The 12,583-nt window shown below is 41.2% G+C and overlaps 2 protein-coding genes across 2 annotated transcripts in view; one reads left to right on the top strand and one right to left on the bottom strand.

Annotated features, from left to right (window-relative positions):
* Nucleotides 1-657, top strand: part of lct (lactase) — a 43,937-nt gene extending 43,280 nt beyond the window's left edge. Inside the window, exon 36 of the mRNA XM_023951181.1 lies at nucleotides 188-657. Within this exon, the coding sequence (XP_023806949.1) occupies nucleotides 188-354 (167 nt within the window). The 3' untranslated portion in view covers nucleotides 355-657. The remainder of the gene's footprint in view (nucleotides 1-187) is intronic.
* Nucleotides 658-1,325: 668 nt separating this feature from the next.
* LOC101156782 (gap junction gamma-1 protein-like) lies at nucleotides 1,326-7,909 on the bottom strand. The gene is made up of 3 exons (XM_011489951.3): nucleotides 7,734-7,909; nucleotides 3,063-4,241; nucleotides 1,326-2,989 (listed from the first exon to the last, which is right to left on the bottom strand). The coding sequence occupies exons 2-3, from the start codon at nucleotides 4,210-4,212 to the stop codon at nucleotides 2,976-2,978; spliced, it is 1,164 nt and encodes a 387-aa protein (XP_011488253.1). The 5' UTR covers nucleotides 4,213-4,241; nucleotides 7,734-7,909; the 3' UTR covers nucleotides 1,326-2,975.
* Between the last annotated feature and the right edge of the window lie 4,674 nt (nucleotides 7,910-12,583).

The following is a 12,583-nucleotide window of genomic DNA, read 5'->3' as shown; positions in this document are numbered from 1 at the left end:
AATTGGGCAAAAATTGTAGATAATTGTTTGGTTTTTGTTTTTAAGAACAAGCAGCCTGTTGGTAGAGAAGAAACTAGACAACTAGAGTGTAGTTTGTGTGACTATCCTCCAGGCTTCCTGTCAAGCAGAGTCCTCTGGTATATATTAATATATATAAACCTATTCTGATGCTTTTTTTTTCTTCCAGCTACTAAAGAGCCAGAAGGAGACAACTCTGTAAGCTTCCTGGGCTTACAACTGTCCGTCAGCGAAGCTGCGACTGGACTCAACACCACCTTTGCTCTGCTGGTTGTTGCCGTGTTTGCAGCCATTTCCATGACCACTTTCTTTGTTATTAAAAAAAAGAAAAAATAATGTAGAGAAACAACATGAGATGGAACTGTACAACTCTGAGGTCCAACATCACTGACCTGTAGCTATTCACAAGCTTCTTTAAGTATTTTACTCTGTAAATAACTTACAAAAATGTTTCATATTTCCTAATTAATTTCGTTACAGCTTATATGATCACGTTCCTTACGTTTTGGCAGAATGTCTACTTTTATTATCCAGAAGCATGAAACTAATATCCACTGATGTAAATTCTTACACAACCAGGTTGATTAGTTACATAATGAATAAAACAGTGAAATAAAAAATAAAGTATTTCCTGACTTGTTTATTTTGGAAGGCTCATAAATATTAAATGAATCCACAGTTTGTACGATAGTTTAAACTTTAATTATATCTTAAGTCTCCAATAGTCCAAAGCATCTGTAAAAATACCCTACAGTTAAAGTGAGTCCCTAGAAAATGTTAATTTTGGGAATATTTTATTTAGTGTTTTTAAGTCACAAAATAAATCCAGCAAAAACCAACAATAAGGTTGGTAAAATCGTATTTTATGTCAACATCAAATGAAAAAAGGGAACTTATTTTTTTAAAACCAGGTTTTATTCCATTCTGGATTTCAACATTTAAAATGTAAAATAAACAAGTGTATTAAAAGTTTATGTAAAAAGGTCGTTGAGTTTTGTTTCTCCTGGTGGAAGTTTAGGGATCATTTTCAGTTGCGTTTTTGTGTTTGCCAATTCCATCTTGAAAATAGCATTTATTCAAAAAGTTTTTTTCAATGCAACTCATTTCGAACAGCCACATATTGATTGCAAATATGTGAAAAGATTAGAAGTGGTAATATCCCACAAACAACTTGGATTTATCTTTTTTTTAAATAATAGATCACTGTTAAAAAGGTAAAATAAGCCAATAAAGATGCAAACATCAAAAGTTCAGCGAAATACAACAGTTTCAAGTCACCCAAGAAAAAAAATGATTGACTTCCCCTATTTTCTTTATAGTTTTACAATTTTATTCCAAAAACTAACCACAAAGTACTAGCAATACAAAAAAAGGTATAAAAAACACTAAAAAAAGTTACATTTCAAAAATAAATGAGATGAACATATTTAGGTTGGCACTGTGGGTTTTGTTTTGAATACAAAAGATGGCATCTTAAGAGTGCGCTCAAGGCACGGAATTCACATTTTTATCTTCCCAACCCTCATCTAGACTCTGGAACGTCAAAAATCAACATTTCACGTCTTGAAAAAAATAAAACATGGAAGAGTTTACGGTGAGAAGTAAACATTTCCTGGTCAAACTCAACTAATTCCTTAACAGAAGAAGCAACAGGCTGGAATTAACGTCAATAAACGGCTGCCTTTGAAGCGCCCAGCTATTGACAGCAGTGGAATAGGACTAACGTAAAGAAACTTTGGCCACAGTGACAACACCCCACAACTAGACGTAAAAAAAAAAAAAACAGAACAGCAATAAACATTTAGAGCAAAACATAACATCACGTTTTTCAAGCATTACCCAGGTTGGTTTATTCCTTTGGACAAAGGCACCTCAAGTGTGTTCAACTTCCTCCAAAAGGCCTGAACTGCAAGAAAAGCAGGTTCTACCAGGCTCTCTCTAAGGAAGATCAACCATCTTTTTTGCTTGTTTTTTTTGGAAAATGGATGCAAAAACATTCATGTAAACGGAGCAATGCGAGGATGAATCTGAAGCGATAAAATGTGGTAACAGAACCCCCAAAATATTTTTAAAAGAATCAAAGAAAATAGTAAAAAAATCATAAAACAAAAGCTGTGCTGCACATCCTCTGCCAATACCAGAAATCTAAAAAGAAAAAATACATAACATAAGTACGTCTGTTCATTTTCTAGGGAAATAAATAGAAAATCGAAGATGAAACCATTTTGATTAAAGACAGTTTTGTTACTAACGGAAACATCCTGCCTTGAACAGTAGGCAGTTTTACCCGACCCCGGATGTCCTAATGCCATATTTCCTGCTTCACATCCATGAAGACTGACGTGGGAATGCTGACCGGCGCAGTGACAACACCATCACAAGCGGCGAACAGAAACACACTTGATCGACGCCCTTGTGGGACAACACCTTTAAGTTTATGTCGATAAGCCCCCCCCGTACCTTTTCCTTTTGCAACTACAGTCATCAACTCTCACAAATACAAAACTCTTACAAACTTGCACAACTGGTTTGGCCCTACTTTAAAAAAAAAAAAAAATCAAGTTCCAGTTTAGGTGTAAGGCAAACTTGAGATTCACAAACTGAACTTTCAACACTTGACAAAAATGTCATACAAAAAAAGAAAAGTGTAATAAAAATATTTGTATAAAAAGGAATAGCTGCCCTGAGGGAGATGCACACGCGATTCATTCTAGTTGCACGATGGCAGTTTGTAAGCACTTTGGATCTTCATGCAGGTCGGTGCCTCCAGGTGACTGTTCTCCTTGGATTTGATGGTCAACCACAGCTGGTCGTAAACACTGGAAGGCCTGGACTGTACTCATTCGCCTCAAGCAAAGTCAATGTCCCATCATGCATGAGCACTCCCCGCTCAGTTCCCTTCTACTTTCACTGCTCCTCCTCTTCCTCCATGTTTGTTCGGATCGGCTGCTGGAAGGTTACGCCCGGAGACCTGAGGACACGTTCAGTTAGGCTCTTGTTCATCACTGAAGGTGTGAATACTGACAAGAGTTAAACGAACGTACCTTTGTCTGAGGTGCTGGTCTGCTTCTCCTGGGCAAAGTTGAGCCGGTTCTGCTCTGCCGCAGTGCCGTTGGACTCTGGACTGCTGCTGCGAGGAGGGCTGCTCTCCTCATTCTGATATGCTAGGTCCAGGTGCTGCTGGGCGAGTTTTAGGTGTCTGCGGAGCCTCTCCAGCTCCCGCGACGACGACTCATCGCCGAAAGACTCGCGGCCAGAGTCTCTCAAGTTGTCCCTGAAGGTCATTTTCCCAGACGGGTCCTTCTTCACAGTGGTGTGGTAGCCTGGAGGTGCTGAGGGCTGGCGGGAGAAGGAGGATCTATTGCTGGGGAGAGCCGAATGGCGAGGAGAGCGACGCGGACGAGGCTTTGGAGAGCAAAAGCATTCGCGTAGCCCGCTGTAGCCGAGGTGAAGGATTTCCAGCACGGTGAAGAGCAGACACAGAGCGCTGACAGCATACATGATAAGCAGGAAGATGGTTTTCTCTGTGGGGCGGGAGACAAAGCAGTCCACTGTGTGCGGGCACGGAGAGCGGGTGCACACGTACGACGGCGACACCTCCAGCCCGTAAAGGATGTACTGTCCAAACAGAAAGGAAGCTTCGAAGATGGCGCGCGACAGCAGCTGGAAAATGTAGACCTTCATCAGGCCATCTCTCTTGATGCGACGCCGTCCGTCGTGCTTGTTTTTGGGCTTTGGTGCGACTTCCTTGTCCTTTTCCGGCTCAATTTCCTCCATGATCATAGGATCTTCCTCCCCGTTATCTTCCGCCTCCTCATAGTCCCTGTTGGCACCTCGGCTCACAATGGGTATCCTCTTCCTGCTCTGGGGCCTGTAGTCGTCGTCGTCCATGCGGGCGATCTTGTGCATGGCGAACCCCAGGTACATGATGGTAGGCGTGGTGATCATGATCACCTGGAACACCCAGAAGCGAATGTGCGAAAGCGGCGCAAACGCATCGTAGCACACATTCTCGCAACCAGGTTGGTGTGTGTTGCACACAAATTTACTCTGTTCATCATAGTAGATGGACTCGCCACCGACTGCCGTCAGCACGATCCGGAAGACGATGAGAAGGGTGAGCCAGATTTTACCCACAAAGGTGGAGTGATTGGAAATCTCATCCAGTAGGCGCGTGAGGAAACTCCAGCTCATTTTGCTCACAGGACAGGAAATCCGTCAACTGAAGAAACCAAAAAACAAGCCCATGTTAGTCGTTTATTGGGATGCATGGTCATAATTTAATTTTACTTTCAAAAATACAAAAAACAGCCACAAGGAGGTGCTAGACCACTACAAAACTCCAAAATCCTCCTGTAGCAAAGATCCAGCATGCTCAGACAAAGATTCGTGAATGATCTGGATGTTAGTCTCAGCAAAGCTGGTGTGCACAATACAAACTCCATCTACCAGATGGGTCTTACAAAACAAGTATTACAAAAGTTATCGCGGCCAGAACTTGTAAATGGAAATCAGTTCAGAAGCTTGAAGCTTGAGCGCGTAAACAAGTACTGAAGAGCTCCTGTGGTTTCACACCTTCTGTGTCAAACCTCAACTTCTACTGAGTCATGGCAAATTACCATAAAAACTCACACTGCAATACTTCGGCAAATAGGAATAAACAGCACAGATTTACACACCAAAACACGCTTTGTTCTGCTCATGCATCCAAGAGAGAAAAAAGTAGATTGTCCAACACTTTAAAGTTTACTGCAATCGTTGGATTTCAAGTACTATTTAGCACTTCTCCTTAAGGTAATTACCCATTAATTAACAACAATAAAAGCTTATGTTTATGAAATACATCAGCCATTGGTGCTTAAGAGGTATTTAATCATCTGTAGCATACTTGTCAGTCACAAGATTGAAACATTTTCAGGTTATTTGCTCATATTTTATCTCCTCATTTATCAAAAACTTTGGCAAATCTTCACCTCAGAACTGAAGAGTCACGCTGATAAATTGCTCAATGTGTTCAGCAGACAAAACCAAAACCTGAGCAACCAGAACTAACCGCCAATGATTGCATCAGCAAAGTGGCCTTTAGTTTGGCATGAAACACTGAAAAAGATCTTCAGTTCAGAAAGCTACAGTTCAATTGATATATTTCCTTTAGTTTTTGAAGACCAACTCGGATTATTTCTTGATCTGATGTAAAGTTATTCCCAGTGGTCTTTAGATTATGATTATGCAGTTTTTAGCCAAAGTCAACAAACCTGTGTTGTTTTCTAGCCGTAATTTTGTTTTTGAGTTGCTGGCAGGACTGTTGGCATTGTTGAGAGCTCTCTGTTTAGATGCTCTCCTCCCAGCTTACACCCCCCACCTAACATTAACAGTGCAACAAAAATGGCGAGCAATATTGGAGCTATCCAGCCGTACATTTTTGATCCAGATGCCAGCTCGGATGAGAAGGACCTGGCTGCAGAAAGAAAAAAAAAAAAACGGTGCCTGACATCATTGGCCCGGAAGCAGAAATTATACAACCTACCCCAGAAAAAAAGTTTATAAACGCTTACAACGAGGAAAAACCATAACTGTTAGGGTCACCACTTAAAATTTGACTATAGGGATGTGGAGGGACTTCCTGCTTCAGTCAAGAACCTCCGAATCTGGACAAGGACGTATGCAGCCAGGTCCTCTTGGCTCGGACAAAGAAATCAACGACGCACACGCATCAAGTCTTCTACAATTGGATGCATCGGAATGAAACCGGGTTTGTTGTCGGCCGATTGAAACTTCAATGTTACAAACAGCTTTTCTTAATCTGCTCCTGCGTCACAACAATTTGAATGAATAAATGCTCAATTTAATTTTATTAATATGTGTCCATCATCAGACAAATGACACAAAAACATTATGAAAACTCCAAAGATACAATTTCATCCGAGTGGGTCTCGATACAATGACACGTGCGTGTTTTGTCTGCACTGTGCGCTTCAAACGTTCTTTTCTGTTTGTCGTGTAGTCATCAAGGTCAGGATAAAATGAAAAGCCCTAAAAATTAAACTGGACAAAATTACTGGTTTTCGCCTCTCATTCGAGCGGCTTTTCTGTTGCAATAGTCTTGTCTTTATCAATGATCAGTGGCTTCCTGCACCATCTTCATCCTGCAAACAGCTGTGTGGTAACAACAGCACTGTGGCATTCAGGTAACAGCTGCTACTTAGGGAGACAAAAAACGTGAAACAAAGGAGTTATCAGTCAATGATGGGTTAAATTAGCACTCTCCTGAGATAAGGTTTAGCAAACCCTCTGTATTTGTTCCATTAAAACACATTGAGATAACTATTATGGAGTTCCCCAAAGAAAGTCAAAGCATTTGAATAGGCCTGTTCTTCAAAAACAACAACAACTGAGTTAATTGAGAGCTTCTTTTCAATGCAAGACTTCAACGTCTTTAGTTCACAGATACCTGATTCTAAGTACCTTTGTTGCTGCTCCCAGCTAAAATGCAAAAAAAAAAAAAAAAAAAAAAAACAAGGATCAAATATACATTTATCATTTATAGAAACATGAATTAGGAATGTGTCGTACTCTTAGACTTTTTTGACTGGTAAATGAACAGAACTGAAGAAAGCATTTTGTTGATGCTACACTACTGAACTGCAATAAGTACATTTCAAAATAAAATGATGAAATCTACAACTGAAAACAATAAATCAAAAACATACTTGAGCTCTTTCGTAACGCCTCATGTGAACAGCATAATCCCCTCCACAAAGGCAGTCCGGGCCCATATGTGGCACTTGGAAGTATAGTTCCATTCCCTCACAGAGGGGCTTTTGTGGCCTCTCACATCTGGGAGACAAGTTAAAGTGAAGCCCCCGGGGCTCAGAGCTCTGAGGCATTTATTCTGATAGGATCCGTGCATAATTACCAAAGAAAGGGTGAGACTATATAAGCCTGGCCATATTTTATACATACTATACAATTAGTGGTCATTATAAACAAATATAAATGAGGTTAACTTACAGTTTTAGATGTAAATATATTTTGAAAATGCAGAGCATGTTTAAAAGAAATACTACTTCCGGTGTAATATTATACAAATCTCCGTGGCACAGTTATGGAAAAAAATAAGGAAAGAAAATGCTCTGCGTGGCAGTCGTGACGTCATCGCGTAAACGTGACCGTTGCCATCCCGAGTAAATATTCCAAATTAAAGTATATTGTCGGCTAAATTTTGCTTGAAACCACAAACACTTGCTGGGAAAACTGTCAAAGAGAGGCAAGATTCTAATAGTGAAAATATATTATATATATATATTTGTGAGTATTCCCGCCGTTAACAACATCCCCAAAAAAGCCGTAAACACACGCCCAATGTAATGAAAATGAAGACTTCAGAAATTTACGACAGTCTCTAAAGTGCCGAACATCGACTGTTCTAGAAATCCCGAACACTTTTCCAGCTTCATTTGGCGCTTCGGACTACTAGGCACTAGCATAAGCATGTGCGCCCAAACTTCAATGTGAAGGATTGACGTTTCCACCTCTGAAGTGTTCGTCTTTTCAAATTTACATAGTATTTCGACCCAACCGGAAGCACATTAGAGTTATTAGAAATGTTCAAAAATGAGAATTAAAGGCACAAAGATGCTTTAATAAAGAAGTGATGCTGCCGCGTCTTCTCACACACACACACACAGCCGCGCCTCGTCATGTTTGGCGTCTCACCTTCAGCTGAGATTCCAGCAGCTTTGTTTCCTTCACCGGACGCTCTCTTTTAAATTTTATCTCTCTTTTTGTTTTTCATCAAATCACGCCATCCACGTTTTTTTCCCCCCTCCAGAAGATTGGGGTCCGTCCTGCGCCAGTTGTGTGGATTGAACTGCTGGGAGAAGACAAAGACTGATCCTAAATCTCCCCCCACCTCCTCTTTCCCGCCCAGTCTCCGCCCACTCAACCAGATCTTTGAGGAGCTGCCGGCTCGACTGTTCCTGATGCAACCCTCACCGCCTCACCGAGTTCAGGAACTCCACACGCTTTTGTGTTGCGAGAATATTTGCAAATTGTAAGAGTAAAAAAAAAAAACATCCAAAACCCGCAGGATTTGACAATAATCTGTATCTCCCATGAAAATTGTATTTGTGGTGTTGTAACACATTCTGGTAGCATTTTTCTCATGATGGAGGACACCTTTAAGGGAACTTAAACTAAAAAAAAGTGCATTTCCTAGTATTTTTTGTTCAAATCATTGTAAATCAGGAGCAGACGAAAAGCTTAAATGTGATGTTGGACCTCCATCGGCAAGCCAGATGATCCATCCACTTGTAGACAAATGGGTCGTCTGAGCTGGTGTCTAGATCAAAACCGCATGGCTAGATAGCTCCAAAATTGCATGCCAATTTTGTTGCGAAGGCAATGTTAAGTATAAACAAAGGTTGTTGTTCACCTCACGGCATATCCCTTCAGGGGACGCCACCTAAGGTTTGGCAGAGAGTTTGGCGTTGGATGCCTCTCCTGCACAACTCTGTATTTTATCCGGGCTTGGGACTGGCACAAGGAGACCCAGACTTGGGTCTTGTCCAAGGACAAACTGGATAGAGCTCATTGCGCCCCCTGAGATCCAATGCCCCAGTCCTACAATCAGCCAACTGAGCCATCCAGTTCATAAAAGTTACGAAACAAATTAATCTGCCTGGTGTCAGTTGAGAAATTCTTTCATGTTGTGGACAAAATTACGTGAAAATCTATTAGTCTGAAGCACGTGGAGCAGCTTTTTGTTCTTCCAGCTCCTGTGTGCCTGTTAGAGGGGATGCATGTCGCATGAGGTCCTCCTTTTCCTGTCATGCAGATGTTCGGAAGTTGTTGCTTTATTCAATCACTGCTCACCCTTTCCTTAGTGGAAGTAACTAATGGGTTTTGAGTACCTCCTGGCTACCACTCTGCAGTGACCGATATGCCCTGAGGTAAAGGAGTTTCAAATTCATTTCACTTATTTGTTTGGCCCTTGTTGGTAGCAGTATGAATCCCTCATGGCAGATTGTCTAAAGACATCTTCTGAACCAATTCCTGCAGTGAAAAATGGAAACTACCATTCTTTTAGCTGATATTAACCTGGCTTTCCATCACAAGGGGCGAGGAGTCTAAGTGGAAGCTGGCTGACGCTGCACTTTCTTTGGAGGAGACTTAAATGAAAAAGATGCATTTAGATTTGAAATACTGCAGGAAGACAGAGAGATCAGCCGTGCGAGGACGTTGCTCAGATTGAATGATTGCATCTTTTTACTCTGGATCTTTTGAAATGCCTGCAGTCAGCAATTCCCCATTTCTACGCACACAATGCCTATTTACTTTTTCATCCTCTGTCAACGCACTTCATTGAGGACTGTTGAGCTGCATCCCAAATTTCTGCTCACTGCCTCTTTTTAAAGGAGCTAGCATGCAGAGAAGAGCAGTTATTTTTTAATATCTGCAGCAAGCAGGATGTCAGTGGAGGAATGCATTGCCCTTCCCCCTTTCTCAGGGAGTAGCTGAGCCTCCATTGTGCACCACAAGCATGCTTTTATTCATAGAGTGCATTATGGGGTGCCCTCAGCAAACCTCAGTCCAAATTACAGAGATATGTCCAACAATCTGGAGAATGAGATGAGAAATCTTGTGGTTTTTGCTAATTACAAGCCGAATCTTGCTCATCTGTGAGATATGTGTTGTAGATGCTGCAATCACATTGTTCCGGTTTTCTTGTTCCATATTGTTCTTTTCTATACCAGTTGTCTTAAATTTAGTTTTGGCACAATAGAGTAAATATGATGTAGTTTTACGAAAACCAAATTACACTTATTGTTCATAAAAAATATTGCTCCCAGGCCAAATTGATTGCTCCAAGTTTACAAGAGCAACACTAGGAATTGATCAAAGTAAATTAATGCTACTGTGAGAAAAGTTATCATGCCCCTTTTTAAGATGGTCCCTTTCTTGTTCTATTTGTATTTGGAACACAGGTTTTCAAAGATCTGGGTTGGAAAATCTGTGTACAAACGTCTGCTGATGTCAAACTTCCCACGTCTGATCATCCCAAATACAGAAATTCTTATGCCTGAATCTTCTATCAACCGGATCCATTAGTCTGGAAATGAAAACGTAAATTTTTTACACTGCATCAGCACTATGATGGATGGATCATATGTTTTAAAGTTAATCAGTAAACAAAATGTTATTCTAAACGTCTAAGAAGCTGTTTCTCATCTATACTGACACTAAAAAAACAGAAGTTTATGACATCGAAAAATCCAACCAAACAGCTTTTAGTTTATGAAATGTTTAAATTTTAAAAATCTCCAGGTATCCTTTAAGATTTAAATGGCAATGTTTTAAAAATAAATTTATTGAACAAGAAAATGTTTGGTTCACATCTAACTGAGCAGGATGATGGAGGATTTATTCCACTATGATACACCTCAAATCATGGGGTTCCATTAACTTGCAAGTGAACCCTGGAGTTCAGTGTGAATGCAGACATACTGTGCACTAGACAAAAAAAGTGAAAAAATAAAAAAAAACTTACAATGTATTTCAAAAAGGAAAAAACACAGTTCATATGGCAATTTCATAGACGTGCAATCCACACAAAGGCCGGAAAGTCTCTGAACAAGGTCAAACCATTTACATACAGTATAGCAGTCAGAGACCGGCCAAACTAGCCGATTTGCTTTTTACATAAGTCAAACTAAATTTGGGCGTGGGATTTTTTTCCAGCATCTGTTTGAACTGAGTCATGCAGACTCACATTTTTGTTTGGGCACCCTTTATGCCTAAATCCTACCTGGCAAAAAAGTAAGATGTCTTCTTGCACAGACTACAAGACAATAGCCGTTGTTACATTTGCAAAGTATCTTGATCGGATCAATGGTCGGATTAGAATTCAACAGTGTAAATGGGCCCAGAAAAACTTTTTCCGATTAGAACAAACGTTTACATGGGTCTCACTTTCGGTCGGAATAAATTATTTGGGCATGCGCAGAAGTGGTGAAAATACCAGAAGCGGAAATGAGTCCCGATGTAAACAAACCGAACGACTACATACATCTATTTAGCAGCTCCGTAATATACGAAATGATCTTCTGAACGTGCTTTGATTATTGTTATGGTTACCATGAAGCACCTGTTCGTTCATCATTTTATTTTTTAATCCGTGTGGTCAGTGCTTTTTTGTGGCAGAACGAAGCCGGAAGAAGAGTTAGGAGAAGGCTAACATGGGCTAACAACAACATTTAGCTTTGGATGAACCTTAAATCCATGCGGGAAATGCCGCAATCTGCATCTTGGCTGCACGTAAATATGTGGGAATAACATCAGCATTTATTTTGTCGGGACACGAATGGAAACACAAATCCACGTAATTGTTTGAACGGATTCTAAGGACTGAGTGGCATTTCTGCTTTGAGAAGTTCTCACTGCCCCAAAGCTGCTGTGTGAGCTGGCAGCCCGAGCTCTGCCCGGAGACGGGAGACATGGTTCTCCTGAATTCGGTTGCTCGTTCACATAGAGCTGCGGGACGGATGGCAGTCCGAAGCCTCCCACACGTAACAAAGCATCCTCCCCTCCCCTAAAACATAAAACTTTAGGTCCGGCTGCTCTGCTCAGAAACACGGTTCGCTCCGTCCACCGGCACCTGGACCACGCAGGGTCCGGACTTTAGGGGGCACGAAGCGCTCCTCCCTGGTGCCCCCCTTGCGAGGGGTGTCGGAGAAGATAGAAGGGAGAGGCAAGGAACCCACGGGGTGAGGGCGGAGCGCAGAGGCGCCCATGCTTTGCACCGGGCATCCGTGGAACAACCGGTCGGTCCTGTTTGAGCTCCAATTAAAGCCTTCTTTGGAGCGAAACATCCATGACGTTAAACCAGAGCAGTAGTGACACACGATCGGAATGAACTGTTTACATGAACCACGATCGGATCAACAATCGGCATAACCCTCCCTAGAAATAAACATTTTGAAACGTCCCTCCAAAATATTCTAGTTGAAATCTGGTTGTGTCAATTTTGAAAAAACTATTGCGTGACTGGTGTCAAGCGTCAAGAAGCAGGGTGCCCAGGATGAAAGTAGAAATATCCTATATACTATGGAGAGATATCACTTAAATCTTACCTGCTGAAGAAAACCTCTGTTTCGTATTTTTGTGCTTTTGTTTCTTTTAAATCCCACAATCCTTTGAGAATGTGACGTATGTAGCAGCAGAATCTAACCAGAAACTCTGCAATGAGCCTTGTAGTTTCTATATGAGATCCTTGCCTAAAATACAGCGTGTGTCATGTTAACCTTTCATTCTTCATGAGTTTTTTTTCTCTGTTTGCGTCTTTCCTCTGCAAAACTATTTGGTGCTTGCTCGAGAATTCACTGCTGACTTCACAAAAGAATCCCCCGTTGCTTTCACACAGTTTTCAGCACTTTTCAAGCCCTCTCTATTAAGCAAAAGGTGATGCAAAGGAAGAAAACTCTTGCTAATTTCCTTATGTGATCCACAGAGAACACACATTTTTTTCCTTCACAAAAGGTCATCCTTTAGAGTGTCTTTGTGCAGC

This window comes from Oryzias latipes, chromosome 21 (genome assembly GCF_002234675.1).
Source record: "Oryzias latipes chromosome 21, ASM223467v1".
NCBI classification, from domain to species: Eukaryota; Metazoa; Chordata; class Actinopteri; order Beloniformes; family Adrianichthyidae; genus Oryzias; species Oryzias latipes.
Note: the sequence above shows the minus strand (reverse complement) of the source record. Positions and strands in the feature narration are given on the sequence as shown.

What these genes read in the sequence shown, in the direction of transcription:
- LOC101156782 (XM_011489951.3), bottom strand. Translation starts at nt 4,212, where the DNA reads ATGAGCTGGAGTTTCCTCACGCGCCTACTGGATGAGATTTCCAATCAC.